This window comes from Ciconia boyciana, chromosome 18 (genome assembly GCF_034638445.1).
Source record: "Ciconia boyciana chromosome 18, ASM3463844v1, whole genome shotgun sequence".
Taxonomy (NCBI): domain Eukaryota; kingdom Metazoa; phylum Chordata; class Aves; order Ciconiiformes; family Ciconiidae; genus Ciconia; species Ciconia boyciana.
Window position 1 is genome coordinate 12,141,286 of NC_132951.1, and position 19,617 is coordinate 12,160,902.

Sequence of the window (19,617 nt, forward strand, 5' to 3'; positions counted from 1 at the left end):
GAGAAGAACGCTGGTGTAGTTACGCAGGAGATTGAACCCAACGGCTGGAAGTAATCAGACATCACTCGGAGAGGGACAGGCTGCCAGTCCCAGCTGAACGGGGAAAAGGAAGAAAGCAGCAACTCTGGCAGGTGAAGGATCAAGTCAAAATAAGGCAGGTCAAAGAGGGATTTTCAAGAGCAACTTACTAAGGGCATAAAAGCACATAATAAATACATCAGTTGCACAAAAACAGAGACTTGATGGGTGGTTTGGGGACCAGCAGACCAATGAGTCTCAGTACTGTGCTGGGCAAATCCATTAGACGCTGCAGTGAAGGGGTTGAGAGACACAGGAATTACCATGCTCTGTTGGGGAAGAGTCAGCACCCCGTTTGCCCAGAGAAGCCATGTCTCACAAACAGACCTGAGGAGTCAGCAAACAGGTGAACAAGTTCTTACTTTGTTCACTTGGCTTTCCAAGACACTTCCTCTAAGGTATGTTGGTCCTTAAATAATCCTGAAATAGCAGGGGGGCCCCACTCTGCTTTTGTAATTGGAGAGAAGATAGGAACCATGGAAAAGGAATAGATGCTCAGCTGTTACAAAAGAGAGTAGTATGCATTTATTTCCACAGAACCTAGGAAATTGGATAAACAGATGTCTAAATCATCTGATGAAGATCATTCTAAATTATTCACTATGGTAAAATGTAAAGTTGACTGTGAACTACTGCAAAAGAAGCCTTACAAATCTCTTGGTGACTGTCAGGCAAACAGCAGTGTCTGCCAGTGAAATGTAATGCACACGGCGAAGACCCACAGGAGAGGGTTAGCTGTTAATTGGCACTCAGAAAGAGATCTGAGCATTACTTGACTTGGTCTGTGAATACGTCTGCTCACTGGTCCACACTGCTCAAAAGACAAATGCAGTGTTAGGAATAATTAGTATTAATGCTTTTGTAGGCATGATGATCTAAGCGTATAAAAGAAGCAAGGTCCATAGAGGACAATAATATTTTCTATTAGATGAGCTGATACAGCTGGAAAAAAGTTGACAAGCTTTCAGGCATAATAGCCCTCCTTCAAGAATAATTAGGAATGTTATTGGGAACAGAGCAAAAAAACATCTGCACGTTTGGTCTACTGCAAGGTGCATGTAATGGTGGCCACCTCACCTTGCATGGAGTAAACCCAGAGGAGATACAGAGAAAGGAGGAGAGTGATCAGAAGCAGGGAGTGGCATGAATAGAGTAGACTTGAAGTCTTGAAAATCAGGAGGTGACTTTACCCATCCATTACTAGTCACTGAACTAGATGGAGCTTTGTCTCAATCTAGCACTTTCCTTTTAAGCTCATATTTGACCCCTTTTCCAAGTTTGAAGGAATTTATGAGTGGGCAGAACTGGGTCAAGTGAGAGGGAAATCAGAAAACGAAAGGACAAATGGGAGACACGGGGAGCCCCAGGGTGTTGCTGCATAAACCCAGCAGCAATAGCTACCTCCATGGCGAGGAAGGGCTCAGTCCAAGAACTGGTTGGCCAGAGCCTTTATGAACACTCACCCCCATTGCTCTGCTATTTTTCGCCAGGTATCTTAAACATCCTTCTTCCAAGACATCTTGCAGGTGCAAACAGGAGGGCCAGGGCACCCACAGCACCCCTGGTGGGACACACAGGGGTGCGTCCCCTGATGAAGCATTCACCAGCACTGATGAAGCATCAAGAGTTATTCAGGGCACGGCTGGCGTGGCAGTGTGGGAACCTCTGCTTCCCCGGGCATGGGGTGGGGAAAGGAACAGAAGTGAAACAGCCTTTGATGTATGAAGGCTTCCCAGAAGCCTTGGGTGTTAGAGACTGAGTGCAAGAGGCATTTACAGATGGATATCATGGGCCCAGGACACGGTGCTGGGAGTTCCTGAGTGGGGTGATGGCAGGAGCACCCGGGAGCTTGTTGAGTAATGCAGAACCTCCACACACATGCAGGGCGTGTGGCTCTACCTTGTGTCCTCCTGCTTTCTGGGGTGCCTGGCTCAAGGGTGCTGGGGACGGGCAGTATTGGGATGAAGCACACCCCATGCAAGAAGGGAAAATCAAGCCCAATGCGGAGATTTCCTTCTCATTCTTAACTTCTCAGGCACAGCTGGGCAATGACCTGCAGGGGACCATCCCAAGGCAGCTGGGAAACAGAAAAGGAGGAAGTTAGGACATTTGAGTCCAAGAAGCAGTAAATGTTTCTGTAAATTATGTAAACTGAGTATAATTAAGCAGTGGTGAGATAACTGTGGCTTCTGTAGGCTATTGTCTCTGTATTTATTTTTAGGATATACTGAGAGTCTTTTGACTGGTACATAGCAACCTTAGCTATCCTAAAGTATTTGTCTGGGGTTCGAAGTAGTGCCTGTGGTTACAGATGCTGAACACCTTTCACAATGTACAAAACCCCAATTTCAAATGCTTCTGAGTTTGCTGAACTAACCACCTAAGGCTGCAATGCTTCACTCCCCAGGTTTGACACATACAGGAGCAGTGGTCATGGTAGAGAGGATTCATCTGCTTCAAGAGGTTGACAACATGATGTTTAACTCTATAGAAAAACAAGTAAAGGAGAAACGTGGTGTTTAGCTAATATTAGAAATCCTTAGACTGGCTGGGACTTTCTAGCACATCTCTGCATTAGATCAGGGCTGGGACTTCACATGGCGACTGAAATGGGAAGTAAAGGGCACTTCACAGGATTGCAGGACTAGGATGAAGCCTTGGAGAACGGGGTTGTTGTCCACAAAGACTCTCAGTTACATTTTTCACCAGACAACCCTACCTGCGTCTTTCCAGGAAGCCCACCTTGAGACTGTGTGTCTTGCCTTCCAGATGCGCTGACTTGTAAGTACATTAAAGATACCTTCAGTGAAGGAGATGAGTTAAAAACAGTGTTTTCTTCAAAACCAGTGCTGTTTAGCCTAGTCTCATCATGTTTTTATTTGGTTTTAGGCTGGTTTCATAATAAAACTTGTGCAATCAATCTTTCTATCTGTCCTCAGCAACAAGGTTTTGATCTTCCAGCAAATATCAATCACACATGACAGGAGGGCACAGATCTCGAGGGGCCAGGTTTGCTGTCACATTCCTGTGCTCCGGATTTTGCGTTTGAGCCCTAACCCGCCAATTATCTGTTCTGGTGCACGTTGGAGCACACCCAGGCTCCATGTTCCAGCCTGCCACCTGGTTTCTGGGGTGAGGTACATCAAGTGCAGCAGGAAGTCTGGTGCCACTTAGCTCCTGCCCCTACATGCCATATTGACACAACTGGGCCAGCTCTGGCTTTGTCTGGCTTGCTCAGCATCCTCCAAAGCTACTCCCAAGGCCATACACCTCTCATTTATCATGTTTGATGTCTTTGAAAGCCATATCTGGCAGGTTGGAAAGCAGCCCTCTAATTTTTCTGCTCTCCCAAAGTTGGGAGCATTCACGTGGGAGCTGCACGGGCTGGGGAGCCCCCGGAGCCCCTGTCAAGCATTTGCAAAGACATTAAAATTTCCCAACAGCAGCATGAAGTACTGAGAGTACTGAGGTGTCCGAGGCACCGTTCACTACAGGGGGACAGATTCACATCTGGCTGGAGCAGAGCAGAGCTGGGGCCCAGGATGTGAGGGGAGCTCTGAGCACTGTGGTGGGCTCCTGGCGGGGACGGAGGGCTTGGGGATGCACGCGAAGGGGCTCTGCTGAGGAGATGTTTGCTGCCTCCTCCCAAAGGCAGGTTTCAGAGGTGGGAACTCTTGCACATTTCTGCACCCATCACTGTGAAGACAATGTCCTGTCTTTGAGGACACCTGTCTCTGGAAGGGTTACAAGTTCCAGAGTGCCTCATTTGTCATTGACACCCTTTTCCTGCCCTCTTCTCAGCTTCATCGCAGCCCAAAGAAGTTGGGCATGCCCAGAGGTCTCACTCTCCACTTGATAGGGCACCTCTGCCTATCAGTGAAGCCTGTAACCACCCGGACTCTACTGGGGAGGCACACCCACCTGGGAGAAGCTCATATGTCCTCTTTCCCAGGGAATTTGGCCCCTCCAGCATGCCTCCAGGCTCTTCAAATGGTGGGAACGTTTCTACTTGAGCAAGGTGCTGCTCAGGCACACCCCAGCACATCTTGCAATGAGCAGGGCTGCAGGTTATTGGTGCAACAGCAGACTCTGGTGTCCCAGTGTTCCCAGAGAGTCCCTGGAGATAAAGGAAGTGAATCTGACAGCCCTGGATGTCAGCTCTACCTTGTGAAGCAAAGTAGCCACATCCCAACGACAAGCTTTACCATGGACACCCAAGCTGTTGGACTGAGCTCCAGCGTGGTGGGCTGTGCATGTTGGGGAGCACCAAGGGCTGCACAGGGACTGATGTTCCCCAGCGTGCTCCCTCTCCAGCCACTCTGCACCAGTGGCTGCATCACTGCATTACCTGGGCCCAGGCTCCAGCATCCTTCGAGGTGAAGATGTGTAGGAAGCCCAAGCAGTGACCGATCTGTCTGAGCTCCTTTCCAGCCCCTGCTATGCAGCAGCCCCAGGTGGCTGGAAGTCCCTGAGGACAAGTTGTCCCAGCTCCTGGGACACAGTGTGCAGGCAGCTGAAGCCCAGCCACCTCTTGGCTGGTTTTCCAGCAGAAAATTGAAATTTTCTCAAAATGAGTTTCCCTACAGAGCATTTCAAACATGTGAATGCTGGTTTTCCCTTAGAAAATTATTCCAGTGGAAATTCCCACCCACTCCTACTGCACGTCAGACTGTTTCTGTGCATTCAGTTCCTTCTGATTTCACAGAAGCCATTTCTGTGTTTCGCACCATCTTTACTTCTGGCCATTGATGTTCCATGTCCCATCCTCTTACCAGTCACCTGAATATCTCCCTGCCCACTCAGGAACCTCTTGATATCCAAAAGCCAGCCTAACTGCCTGCACCTTGTTTTAACTCCCCCCAGCCTTGTGAGCGCACAGCTGCCTTGGACGAAGGCAAAGCGCTGGTGGATGGTGGGAATGCTCCTGCGCATGGGTGATGCAGTGATGCAGTAACCTGACAGTGGAGGGGGAGAGATACCTCAATTCTTGTCACTTGGCATAGGATGCTACAGCAGCTTCTTTCTGTGATGGCAGGGACTCCAGAGGTGACACACACTGTGCTTGGGAGGATGGCAAAGGCCCTCAGAGCCCTAGGTCTTGTGCCCTGTGGGGAGAGCTGAGAAAAGACAACACAGATGCCCATAGCAGGCCAGCTTTGCACTGCACCACTGCTGTGCTGCCTGGTGACTCCACCAGCCACATCTGAATTGCAAAGTAGGCTGGGCTGTGTCTCTTTTGGCTGAAAAAGCATTTAGGGAGAGCACAAGACCTGCTTAGGGACTGCAGTCCATCCTGGGTATCGTCTGGAAAAGAGGTGGAGATAGGGCCAGAACATATGACAGCAACAGCTCAGGCCAAATGGCTGCTCGGACACTTTCACCTTGGTCTCCACCCTATTGCTCCCTGCAGCTCCCCCACCATAGAATTAACACTTTGGGCACCTTACTCTCTGCAGACACCAGCCATTGCCTGTCAGTCTGGCTGGATGGCAGACTCTGTGACAAGGATGTCCTCCTGCTGCGTTCCAGCTGCTCACACAAATCACATCCCCCAGTGGACTGACAGTGGGGAACGCACTGCACCAGTCTCCAGGTGGGTGGTGAGGAGCTGCGGGGGGGCCCCTGCACCCCCTTCCTTGTCCATCATCCCTGCCCGCTGTCTGCCACCACCCGCTGCCCGCCTTGACCTCACACTGGGGTTTAGTGCCATTCTCCATCCCTGTCCCAGGCCATCCTTGTTCTGGTCACAAAGCAGAAAGCCATCCACCAAGGGCAGGTTTCCTCTGCCTGCAGGGCACACAGGCACCCCCAGGAGGTGTCCATATGCCCAAGATGTGATGAAGCTCAGTGGGAGACTCTGGCCATGGCATGGAGACCATGCAAGGAGGAGAGGGTGTGAGAGACTGAAAGAGTTAATGTCTCAAACATTGTGGAGAGATGAGGCGCGATTTGCATGGCGACGGCAAGTCGGCTAGCATGGGATGGGGAGAGCTCTTCGGAGGAGAGACTAAAAGAGGTATTGTCTTGTGAGACACTGCAAGAGGTACCGTCACAGACATTGTAGCGAGATACGGTGCAGCAAGTCGGCTAGCACAGGACGAGAAGAGCGCGTCGGAGGATGCGCAGTTACCATCTATGGCCAGAGGTCATACAGAGTTTTATCTAAGGAATGGGCCTGCAACCACCCGAAACTTGGAATGAAACTCCTCGCAACCACCGCCCTCCCCCAGTGCCTGTGAACTTTTGAGGACCAGAACAACATAAGTCCTCCAGGGGTGTGACCTGAGGCAGGGATTAGAGTATAAAGAGACACCTTCCCCAGGGAACAGCGCGCACCCATCACTGGAGGATTGCCACACCTTGTCATCATCATTGCGGGATCCAAGGGTGGTGATACCTTTCCTTTTCTTTATCCTCCTCTCTTCTCTTTTCCTTTTCTCACTTCTCTTTTCCTCTACTTTTCCACTATACATATATCTGGGCACATGAGTTTTGGATGAATTGTGACGGGTTGCCTGGAAAATAGCTCCATTGCCAAATTGCCTCTGTTTGTTCACTGAGCTTGCTAGTTCGTTAAGTTTGTCCGTTTGTATAGTTCGCTAGTTAATAAAGTTGCTAGTCTGACTGTTCCTCTGAGTCATTGTCGTGACTCTACCGGCCTGCGGCTCTGCTGAGCAGAGATCGGCCTTTGTCGGTACACAAATCCCCGGGGAATCAAAAGATTCACCCATCTCGCAACCCACCGAGTGGGATGAGACAGAGGGTTGCTTTCTCCCAAATTCACCACCCTGCCTACCCCAGCTGCACTGGAGCCAGCTTGCACTGAGGGATTGACTCTGGAAGCAGCTTCTCCAGTGCTCAGAGCTCCTGGGGAAAGCACCCGCGCAGAAGCAGTTGTCTGCCATTGCTCCTGGTAGGCAACGTCTGATACTGCAGGCAGCACGCTCCGACCTCATCCACTCTCACCTCTTTTGTAGCAGCTCATGAGGAGTTTTTTTCCAAATATTCTCGGGGGGCCCTTTTCTCCAGTTTTTCGGCCTCTTTGTAAAGAATGCAATCCCCAGATCTGTGAGCAGCATTCCCATCTGGGATTCCCCAGTGCTTTGTACAGAGGCTCAAGCCATTGCCAGCTGCTGCTCTGACCCCTCAGGGGCACATCCAAGGACAACATTGGCTCTTTTTGGCTTTGACATTCATGATCTCTGGCCCCCTGGTCAACATTAGAGTCCACCTTTCCAGTCAATATTTCCACTGCATCTGCAGTCCTGTCCTAAGGGCAGGACCAACAATACTTGCTTCTGCTTACATGGCTATGCACTCACTGTCTTAAAATATGTTTCAGTACTCTGTTTATCAAACAATCCAAACTATTTGGCATCATTATTTGCTATCATCTCATCTCTCATTTAATCATCAATGTTTGCTCCCAGAACAAAGGCAGAAATACTGAAGTATCAACCACATCTTAAATCCTTTCATACCTGTAGGAATACCTCCATCCCACTGCAGTTCTTCACTAACAACTGCTCTTCGAAATCTGCCATGGCCACTCAGCATGTGCTTTACTTAGTTTTATACCTTCGATTAACTATTCTTACATCTTGCAGCTGTGTAAAAAGCATTTCCATAGACTGTGTTATAGCTGTGCCGTTACTGCTATCGATTAAATTTTAACTTTCTCAAAAGAAGAATTTAGTTTGTTTGGCAGCTCCATGATGACTGGCATGACTCGTACATTCCTAATGCTTGATTTCCTCATTTATGAAATTCCATATTGGGTTTTCCACCACTGGGACTGATGCCTTACCCCAAGGCAGATGAACTTTCCAGCTAGATTCAGTGCTGCTCCCCTGAAGTCTCTAGGTTTTATGCCAACTTACTCTGGCCACGGGAGGAATTACACCATTCACAGGCAACGGGACACCACGCAAACATCAGCCCCATGCTCTTGTCCAACTCCCCTGCATCCAGAAGGTGCCAGACACAAAGAGCAGGATCACACTACACACATGCTAATTGCTAACAGGCAACTGTGTTAAGTTCTTGTGCCAAACCATGGCTAAGAAGGTTGCCATGATATGCCAGGAGGCTGCGACAGGAAAAGCAAAGACCTTTGCTCGCTACAGAGTCCTCACAAGGATCAGCTGGTGGATGCAGTTGTACTTGCCATTTACACAGCTTCCACTCTGGGACAACCCTGCATGCACCCATTGCCTTCAGATGATCAAAGAGCCTGTGGACACAGCAAGAGTGGAAGTCATGTGGTGACAACGTCTGTGCTGGCTGGTCCTAGCTGCTGGAGGTTGTGATCCGGGCTGTTCCTGATGCCAGGACAACACAGCCCGGTGGGAGGCATGACCTGAGAGGGAAGCAGGCATTTCTCAGATCTCTGCAACAGTGCCAGGAACAAGAGTCTCTGGAGACAAAAAACAAATGGAGGCACAGAGGGAAGACCGTGACTCCTGAGTACAATCGTCCAAGACTCACGGGCAACACAGGAGGGGCTCAGTAACTGTAGTCCTTTTGCTTCCTACAGGGAACTCCAAGTAATGAGGAAAGACCTTTTGCACTCCGGTGTGAGCAAGCCAAATAATGTTTCAAAGCCTGTCTTTTTCCTTCGTCTTCTCTGCTAAGTACCCTGCTGTGGCCAGGTCTTGCCTTTATTATTCTACTGCCATCACGCCCACCAGCGTCCGGGTCTGTATAGCCCACTCCAAAACAGTTGCTTCCCGAACAACCTACTGCAAATGTACCTGGTAGGCAGAGGAGGGGATGAAGTCAAATGTGTGCAATCTAAGGGTATGGATGCAATTCTCTTTAACTTGCACCCTTTGTCCCCCCAAGACAGCACTTGGGCCCCTCAGGGTGGACAGAGCCACACCACGTGAGTACTGCAAGGCCCTCATCTTCGTGCATGGAGGAGTAGGAGTGACACAGTGACACTGAAAAGGCTAAAGTGTGCCTGGAAGTCTGTGCTGAGAGCACAGCAGGATCAGTGTGGAGCTCCACGCAAAGCACTGCAAGAGTTAAGACAAGGTGGGGCCATTTTCCTTCTCTCACAGAGCACATCATAACCGCCATGAGTTTCACTGCTTTCCCAAGCAATTGTCCGCAGCTTCTCTGAGAGGGTCTCATAGCCAGAAGAGTGCTGCGTAGTACAGCAGCTCCTCGTATGCTGAGACCCTGCGGCATTACACAACGGCCATTTTGCTTCTGCAGCTTCTTCCAAGTGCATGTGGGCAACGTGGGACACAGACAAAATGGTTTCCATGGCAACTTGCACTTCAGAGATGCCAGTGAGAAAATTTGCGTTGGGGGAAAAAGATTCTGCTTCAACTCACGTTGCAAGCAAGCACAGAGGTGGGCTGTGGCAATACCCTAGAAATGGCTGATGTAAAAATATCTCTGGTGATTTTTCTTCTGCAGTGCTCAGCCTGCTCTCTCCTTGGCTGGCATACAGTGGGCTGGCTGATGGCATTTGTCCCATGCAGTTACAAAGCAACACCCTGTCGCTATCTGCAACCCCTTTGTTTTTTCCAAAAAGGCCAAAGTGGCAGCTCTGGGGAGCAATGTGCTGTTCTGTCCACCTCACCGCTCTGGCCCTGGAATGGGAGAGACATGGTCCAGGCGTGAAACTCAGTCCCTTTCAGCCATGGAGATGGACTGTCCTCCAGATGTTGGCCACTAGCTGCTGTGCCTCCATTTCCTTTGGGGAGGCTAATGGTAGCCCAGGGGCAGATAGATAAAGAGAACCCCAAGAAACTTCCTCAGCAGACAAATCTTAAGGTCATGTCCTGGAGTAATGTGGTGAATTCAATGGAGGAAAATGGCCGTTTGCCCTGTGAGCTAATGTCTGGAAGAGTGGTGGCTCTGTCTGGAGGGACAGAGTGAAGCCAAGGAACCAGGCTGAGTGTCTGCTTAACATCCCTGCCCAAGAGGTGTGTTGGTCAAGGGAGGGTTCTCCAGCACTAGAGTGAACACGGACCCTGACAGTTTTCATGTCACAGGCAACTCTCCCCCCCCGCCAGGGGAGAGAAGCGTGTTGTTCAGAGATGCTGCATAACTGGGAATATTTGTTCTGGAGAAGAAATCCTGAAGTCCCTGGTTTACCCCCAGTCTGGTGTGATTATGCCTGGGGAAGACCCTGGTTTACCCAATACCTGGCGTGATTCTGCCTCCCAAAGCAAGGGGATGCGAATGGGCAGCACAGGTGAGAAGGACGGAGCGGGACCCCCGGGAGACGCTCTCCACTGCAGCCGGAGGCTCAGCCCCAGGCGAGCTCTCCACCCCCGCACCAGCGACACTTCCCAGCGGTGCGGGAGCCAGCCCCCAGCCCCGCAGCCTCCCTCCCCGGGCACCCGCGGTGTCCAGCACGGGAGGCAGCAGGACCCCGGGGCGGCGGCGTACGACGGACCCCGCACCGGCGCGCCGGGCGGGGCACTGCCGCAGCGCCCGGGGCCGGCGGGGGTCCCTCCCGCGCTCCGCCGGGGGCCGGGGGCGGGCCGGGGGAGGGCGCTGCGGCAGCGCGGGGCCGGCGGGCGGGAGGAGCCGGCGGCGGGCGGAGCGGAGCGGCGCGGAGCGGAGCGGCGCGGCGCGGAGCGGGCGGTTCAGCACCAGGGAGAGCGCCCCGCGCCGCGCCGCACCGAGCCGAGCCGAGCCGCGCCGCGCCGGGCCGGGCCGGGCCCCGCATGGGGCCGCGCTGAGCCGGGCGGGCGGCCCCTGTGCGGCGGGGCGCGGGCGGGGGGGGCCCGGCGGGCTCCGGGCCGCCCGTGGATGAGCACCATGCGGCTGCTGCTGCTCGCCCTGCTCTTCTCCTCCTCCTTCGCCCGCGCCGGCTGCGACCCCAAGATCGTCAACATCGGCGCGGTGCTGAGCACCAAGAAGCACGAGCAGATCTTCCGCGAGGCGGTGAACCAGGCCAACAAGCGGCACGGCACCTGGAAGCTCCAGCTCAACGCCACCTCGGTCACGCACAAGCCCAACGCCATCCAGATGGCCCTCTCCGTCTGCGAGGACCTCATCTCCAGCCAGGTACCCCGGGCCGGCGACTCCCCCGCCGCCGCCGCCGCCGCCGCCGCCGCCGCCGCCGCCGCCGGGCACCCCCCACCCCGTCCCGGGAGGGCGCCGAGCCGCCGCCGCCCCCCCCGCGGCCGCCCCCGGGGCTCCGGGCGGGCAGAGCCGCAGCGAGCGGGGTCCTGCCCCGGGGCCCCGCGGCTCCGCTGCCCGCATTGCAGCCTTTATGTAAGCGCGGCCGGGCTGCACGCTCCGCCGCACGGGCACCCGCACACACCGCGGGGCGCACACGGGCTCGCACACGCACCTCGGGGCGCACTCGGGCTCACGCACACAGAGCCGGGTGTGCAGGCATGCCCACCTAACACCACGCGTGCAGACAGCAACATGCATGCACGCATACGCCGCGCACAGACACGCGTCGCCGTGGGCACACACAGAGCTACATGCGCACATGCTGTGCGCACGCATGGGCGTCCACACATTGAGGGCAGATGTGGGCGTGGGGAGCGCCATGCGTGCACACACACTGCGCGCTCACATATCCCTGTGGGAGCGGGCCACGCCGCATGCACACACACACCCCATGTGCACACATGCATCGCTGTGCAAACACGGGCACACACACACAGAGCGCTGCATGTCTACACTCGTACCGGTGTGCAAACACACTGGTGCGCACACGCTGTGCCACATGCAAACACGCATCCATGTGCACACACGAGCACACTGCTCCAGGTGCACACACACACACACTGCCACACAAACACACCCCACTGTGTGCACTACAAACACACACGCACAATGCTTCATGGACACACACCCCCTGCACACACCCCCAGGTCATACACATGAATGTCTGTGCGCCACAGCTGCACACACCCCCACTGCACACAGCACCATGGGCCCCCCAGCACCACACAACGCATGAAGCAGGCACACAAGCACACCCACTGCCACACACACAGGACACAGGCACACACCGACAGAGATTGCAGGCACATACACAGCATGCACACACCCCCACAGACACAGAGAGCCATGGGCACGCACACAGTGCACGCTGTGCATGCATGCCTGCATACACAAGCACAGCACGCTCCTCCCGCCTGTCTACATGGGTCACTCTCAGTGCACGCAAGGGAGCAGTCCGAAACTGCAGCGGTTGTGGGTGCAGCCTGGGTGCCCTGGGCAGCCTGTGGCCCGGCCCCTCTATCACCCCCGCATGTGCTCTGGGTGCCGAGCCCAGCTAACCAGCCCCATTACCCCCATTCGGGGCTATCAGGTGGGCAGACAGGCGGGTACAAACCCACCGCCACCTCAAACACACCCATGCACACGCAAAAGGCGTACATGGACCCATGCGTAGGTACAAACATGCACACAAATTCTATGAACGCCCGCACCACGGAGACTCACACACACCCACACGCACACATATGCACACCCAGGCGCGCACAAAGCCAGCGACGGGGGAGGGAGCTGGAGGGGCCAGAGGTGCACGGCAGAGCAGAGCTGTCACATTCACAGCTCAGCTTCCCAATGTGGAGATGGAGGATGGCTGGAGACATCCCTGGGGATGGTGGCAGAGCTGGGCAGGAAGCACAGCGCAGGCTGTAAAAGATACCCGCTGGCCGGCAGGGAGCGGGGAGAAGGCTCAGTCGAGTCCCTCACTGAGCAGAGGCTCCATTTAAGCAACCCGGCTGATGGATGCCTGTGTCCATGCCACCTCTAAGCCTTGTCCCCATGGCAAACCCCACGAAGCCCCGGGCTGGTGCAGGGTTGCAGGCGCTGGCACGTCCCCGTGTGAGCGGTGGGATGTGGGGGGGCAGCTAAGCCGGCGTGCAGAGGGGGCTGTGGATGCTGGGGGCCAGGATCCTGGGGGTGGCCATGCCATCCCAACACACAGGAGTTCTCCCAGCCCCACGGCTCCAGCGTGGGGCACAGCCAGCATCTATCCTCGTTCGCTGGCACTGTGCCCAAGCAGGGGGCTGCGAGGCAGAGAAGGGGCTGGGAGCCCGAACAAGCAAAATAGCTCCTGTTGGTCAGCTGCTGCGCGACGCAGCGCAGCCCTCACCCCCACACAGCCCCCAGCCTCTCCCCCCCAGTGCCTGATCCTGCCCCAAGGCCCATGCCCCAGCCTTGCTGGGTGCAGGTCCTCGCCCATCCCTCATGGCAGCACGGCACCAGGCGTCTCTGTGCAGGGCACTCCCCTCCTCCTGCCTCCCCAGGTGACCTCCCCAACCCTTCCCCAGTAATTCCTCCCTTCTCCCATAGCAGGGTCTCCAACCCCTGCCCCAGCTCGCTCTGCACTCTCAGCTTGCTCCCACCCAATGCCAGGCAGGATCTTCCCTTCTTCCCACCCACTCTCCAGGTCCCCTTCCCCAGGCATGCTTCATCCTCCCCTCCTGTCCTAGCAAGCTGTCCCTCCAGCCTGCGTGCAGAGCACATCCTGGGGTTCGGGCAGATGCTTGGAGGAGGAAGTGTTATTTCCTCCAGACATCAAAGTCCTTGCACTTATTCACCCTAGCTGGAGACCTGTCACCAGCTGGGAATGTTCCTTGTGCAGTGAAAGGGCATTAGTGTAACAAAGGATCCCCCAGGGATTACCCAGCTCCTTCCTCTCCATTTGACACAAAACAGGATCCTGCTAGAGACCAAAATCCCAGCCCTGCAATAACAACAGGATCTCACTGAGATCCTACTTCCCCATTTTGGTGTAACCCCGATGCCCTGTGCCCCATCACCCCGGCGTGCTGCAGGCAGATCCCGGCTCCTGCCCCCCGCCACCCCCCCGGCTTTCTCATTTCTCTGCGTGCTCAGGGCCAGATGGCTGATTTGCTCCGTGGCTCTGCGCTCCTTCTCCTGCTTGGAGTCCCAGCTGACCACTTTGTTTGTAATTGTCCTCGGAGGGGAATTACAACCGAGTATTAAATGTGTGGTTAAAGAAATCGCATTACACAGTGTGACTGTAAGGGAGATGTTTCCCTTTAATCTGTAATCCATGAAAGTTATTAGTTTAGCAAGCAGCGTGGCTAGGCACGGCATTTCCATTAAGATATAACCCTGAGCAGACCCATCGCCTCCGCATGGGCTGCAGCCCGAGCCACAGCACAGGACCCCTCGCTCCCAGCGCAGTCCTTGCTTTGCTGTTCCCGACTATTTGAATGCTGTTATCATGTCAACGCGGGGCTGTTTAATGTTGCAGAAAAGAAAAGGAAAATAAGCACACCCGATGGCCAATGTGCTCCTGTGAAATAATGTTTGTGTCATGTATCCTGTCCTACAGGTCTATGCAATATTAGTTAGTCACCCTCCTGCTCCCAACGATCACCTAACACCAACACCCGTATCATACACAGCTGGCTTCTACAGGATCCCTGTCATTGGTCTGACAACACGCATGTCTATATATTCTGATAAGGTAACTGATGCATGTTTCTAGTCTAGTACCTCATACATGTGGTGTAAATCAAGAGTGCCCGTCAGGAGGGTTAATGATGTCTACACTACCCTGCCTATCTGTGTCTGTCTGTCCATCCATCCTCTCCAGTTAAACTTGCAGCTCCCTCTCTCTCTCTCTCTCCCGCATTCCCCGGTACATTATTTTTTCGCAGCTGCCAGTGTTGACCTACATAGTGCTGGATGATTTCTGCAGTGTTTCTCTGCCAGGCTGCTGGGCTCGCTGCGCTTCAGCCAAGGCAAATGCACAAACTAGCTCCTGCCCTGCTCACTAGTGACAGCCGGGGGGTCCTGGGTGCTCCCTGGGTGCGGGGGGACCTGCGGAGGGGCAGGAGGGTCCTAGTGGAGCCTGTACATTGGGCAGGAGCTCTCTGGGGCTTGAAGGTTGTTTGGTTGCATTCACTTCTCTGGGTTTATGTGAGATTGGTAGGGGAGATAATAGCATTGACTAACAAGTTATGCCAAGGCTTTAAATGACATTCAGTCTGGCCAGCATTCACGGAAGAGGTTCAAATTCCAGTATCTCAAAGTGCTGTCTGCTCTCCCTGTGGAAACTCGGAGACTTTCAGGTTGGATGAGGTCCTGCTCTGAGGTGGGGCTGGGGGAAATGCCCTGGCCTGGGCCATGAGATGCTGCCATGGCCGGCTCTTCCACCAGGTGCTCAGCTCACAACCCGTCTTGCAAACACACTTCGTGATTAGTAAAAGCAAAAGGAGGAGCTGAGCAGAGCCAGGCAGACCACACGCCATTGCAGCCTTGGTGGAGGTTTTCATCCAGGTGCACGAGCTTAGTGGGTGAGATCAGGCCTGTTTCAAAGCACGAATCGGTCTTTGCTTGGAAAATGTGAATATTCACAAATGCAAATGTTCAGTGCAAAAATAGTCACTCCGCCTACATGTTAAATGAAGTCAAATTTCAGGAGGGAGGAGCAGAGGCTCCCAGAGATGCAGCCCACAGGACTGCTCGGCTGGAGCAGCAGCAGGTCTTGGCATCTCCCACCAAGTAAAACCATGGTAGGACAACCAGCAAGGCAAGACCATGGCAGTGACGGCAATGGTGGCTGCCAGGGGCTGGGGACCCGCACGCCCTGGCAGCGTCCCGTCATGCACTGTTAGAAGGAAGGGGATGGTAACAGAGCTGGCAGACCGAGGAAGAGGGCGGGCAGCAGGTAGGAAATGTGCATGGGGACGTTGGTTCATGCTGCCATGGGGAGGAGGTAGGTCTGATCAGCAATGTCTCTGGAGGGACCTTGTCACAGTGCACACGATGGCAGGGAGAGGGGACCGTGTATGCTACCGGTCCAGCTTCATCTCAGCAGAGACACTTCACCAAAGCAAATTGGACGCCTTTTCCACAGCACAACCTTGTGCTGCATTTGTGTGCTCACCCTGAGGGGGTGGGAGCTTCCCCAACAGACTCTGCTTTAGCCATTTTTTTCCTATTTAAAACATGTTTTCTGCAAAAGTGGCTCATAAAAACCACTTGGCTCACTTCAGAGCTGGAGGAGCGACCCACTGCAGCAGTGGTAACCCACTGCAGTGGCAGGGAGATGCTCCCCGCTGAATATTTGGGGATGTTGGGCAGGTCAAGGGCTGTGGGGTGCACTCACCTGGCAGGGACTTGGCAGGGAGGCCACACTGCCTGCACCGGACGTGTCTCACCCCTCCGAGCACTCCTGCCTGGCTGGCCTCTTGCTCAGACTCCTTCCCACCGAGACAGCCGGGGGCTTGAGGACTTTGAGCTCTCTGCAGAGTTGCAGGCAGGAGATGGGGCGAAGGCAGTGACTGGGTGGGCAGAGGAGCAAGGATGTTGAATAGTGGACTGGCAGGAGCTGGGGGGACAGCAAAGGTGGGAGTGGAGGACAGCAGAGCAAAGGGGTGTGAAGGCACGGGACAGGACGGTGCAAGGCTCTGCACACCCCATGCAGGACAGGCTGGCTGGTGCACACAGGGACATTCACCTGGTTTCCCTTTTTGGTTTCCACTGATCCGCTTGCCTTTTTTTTTTTTTTTTTAATTCAGGAAATTATATCTTTCAGCTTCGTTTCTATGGAAACAAGCTTGTAAGATCACTTTGTATGTATGCCCCTGATTGGTTTTGAAGGCATCAGCCAATTTTAGCTAAATTTCACAGGGGGTTGAAGTCTCAGAGTTAATTATGGTCCTCCCAAGGCTAAGCTGCCAGGAAGAGGAAAGGCGTGGGCCTCAGCAAGGACAGGTTTGCCCAGTACCTTTTGATGCTCTTGGAGCATCTCCAGTCGAGCATAGTGGTCCACGAGCTGTAGCCAGTCTTTCAACAAAGATACCCAAGGGCAGCAAGTTTATTGCTCCCAGTATTCAAAGAACTATTTGTTCTAGAAACAGTATTGCAGATATCAAGCTGAGCACTCTGGCTTGGCAGCCTTTGTTTGGCCTCCTTGTGCATATATCTTATGAAATCATTACCTGTTTCTTCACCAAGATCCTCACGTCATTCAGAACAGTCCTGCCTGCATGGTGAGGGGGTCTCTGAAATCCCGGTCATTTCTGAGAGCCATGAGCAGGGAGCTGCAGGTGGAGAAAGGAGGGTCTCACGGTAAAGGCAGCAGAGCGGTACCCATCACTGTGGTGTCCATCACTATGGAGAGCCCTTCATGGACTCCTCATGGACTGAGCATTGCCAAAATCACGCTCTGACCTTCTCATGCTGGGCCCCCTGAAAGGACAGGCTGGACTATTGTGTTAGTGCTTCTGTTCCCCATGTGTCATTGGGGGTATTTATATCTCCTTTACATCTCAGCTGAAAAAATGAGACGACAATGACATCTTGACAATATGAGAAATATGAAATGACACTGAGAGCGTGAGAGTGAAGCTCATGGGGAGATGCACAGCTCGAGAGCCGGGAAGGTCTGGTGCCATTCGTCACCACCATGTGGGACCACACCTACACGATGGGGATGAAGGGACATGCTGGGTGCCCCGAGGTGCTGAGCCCCACACCATCCCCCCATGGGAGAGGCAGTGCAAAGGGGGATCAAGGGTGGCTCTTAACTGAGACCTGCTCTGCTGCTGAAAGAGATGGAAAATGGAGTTTAGTCATTCTGGAGAGCCATTTCACCTGGCTCTCACCTGGAGAGCCATTTCAATCTCCAGCACCTGGTCCTGGTAGTTGAAATGAGGTCTGTCTCTCCCTCTTTCCCTCTCTCTCTCCAGCCTGGGCCTGGGGATGGCTTTTCCCTCTGATTCCTTGTCTCAGTATAACCACTCCATGCCCTCCTGGGGGTTACTGCTCACCGAGAGGGGTATTTTTCTTTATTACTGGTCTCACTGGCAACTGATGCTCAGCAGAAGTGGTGCTAGTCAGCGTGGGAAGCTGCACTGAAAGTGGGGAGAAAAGTGATTCCCCTCGACCCAGGTCAGGGTCAGGACTCCTTCACTGGCACCTGCAAGAAGTGACTGGAGAGGCTGGTTAACATAACATAGAGACGTTTGCCCCAGGAACGGGTTTCACAGCCACCACCGAGCAGCGCAGCCGTCAGCAGGGGTGGCCTGCAGTGCGTCAGGGCAGATGAGGGGCTCTGCGCGCTGAAGCCCGTGCTGGTGGCAGTGATGAAGCCCACTCATCCCAGTGGAGGAGAGCTCTTCACAGGCTCTCAGGATTCAGGCTGGGAGGAGAGCAGAGCAGCCTCACCACTCCACAAGGCTACTGGGCCATTCCCCAGAGGTTAAGAAGTCCTTTCCTCCAGGCACTGCAGGGGAAAGGCAGACAATGCATTTGCACTTGAGCTCCCCATATGTCTGCCCCCACTAAAATCCCTCCCAGCATATGTCTAAGCTATGGCAGAGTTTTCTCAGCTCCCTCCCACGTCTGCAGCTATGACGCGGGGCAGTGGGCAGGCTGCTTTCTGGTGGGGCTCAGAGACACGTGTGCTGGCTGGCGGGCAGGCTGAACAGAGCAGGGGGCAGAGCAGCCCAGGCTCCTTCCATGGAGACACTGGCCAAGGCTTCTTCTCTGTACCCAGCTGATGATTTTTGCTAAATTTTCAGGAACTTATATATTGGGAGCTCTGTCAATCTCCTTGAAACTGCCCAGACGGCTCAGTTTTGGGGTGCGTTGCTAAAAGGGGGACTGACCGCATTATTTCCATAGGTAATGAAACAAGGGCACATCATTTTCTCAAGCCTGTAGGAAAAATTACAAGCCATGGACCGTGAGCTGTGATGAGCCCTTAGGCAGACAGAGGTAAAGAAGATAGCAATCCTTTCACTCATGGACCTGTAAATGGTCCCTGTATGGATACCCTTGCACTGCCTGGTGGCCCCACAGCCATGCCTGCACACTCCCTATACATGTGCACACCCCCTATGCACACAAACTCTATTGACAGGCACCCACACGTGCACCTTCCCCCAGGCATGGCATGGCCACGTGCAGACTCTTCGTGCACAGCTATTCAAGCACCCAAGCACGTTCTCTACATGGGTACATGCACACACATGCTTTCTGCATGTATATGCTCACATTTATGCATACACAGAGTCCTTGCTTGAGCACGTGCATACACACACACACACGATCTACTCAAATTCAGATCCTCTTCATACATACTCATGTCAACCAAGTCCGTACCACTAATAATTTGCGGTTCCTAACAGACTGGACCCAGCACATGTCCCCAGCCTCATAACCACACTCACTCCCAGTGCATTTAGGCTCCAGCCCTGTGGGTTTCCACTGAGCTGAATCCACGTGGAAGCCTGGACTCAGTCCCAACCTGTATTTACTTACTTTTTGCAGAAGTAGAATTAAGTGAGGAAGCACAGGGCCGAGCAGTCAGGTTTTGGTGGGAGATAGGAGGATATTGCAGAAAGCTGCTCCTCAGCTCAGGTCTGCTGAGCGATTCCCACGCTCGCATCCCAGCCCTCCCGGCCGGCAGCAGGCACACTCGGAGGAGAGCAAATGATGTGAATCCTGCAAAACATCTTACAAGGCAAACTGCTGATTTCTAATTAGGAGCACTTTTGCTGTGTGCCTGATCTGAGGGGAGTGGGTTATGACCCATGACAGCTCAGAGTTAAAGCA

General features: G+C 53.9%; 1 protein-coding gene across 5 annotated transcripts in view; it reads left to right on the top strand.

Annotated features, from left to right (window-relative positions):
* The first annotated feature begins 10,851 nt into the window (after nt 1-10,851).
* The window catches only part of GRIN1 (glutamate ionotropic receptor NMDA type subunit 1), a 38,514-nt gene continuing 29,748 nt past the window's right edge, over nt 10,852-19,617 (top strand). For all 5 annotated transcript variants that reach the window (XM_072882991.1, XM_072882994.1, XM_072882993.1 and 2 more), the window contains exons 1-2: nt 10,852-11,109; nt 14,381-14,515. In XM_072882991.1, the coding sequence (XP_072739092.1) occupies nt 10,852-11,109; nt 14,381-14,515 (393 nt within the window). The remainder of the gene's footprint in view (nt 11,110-14,380; nt 14,516-19,617) is intronic.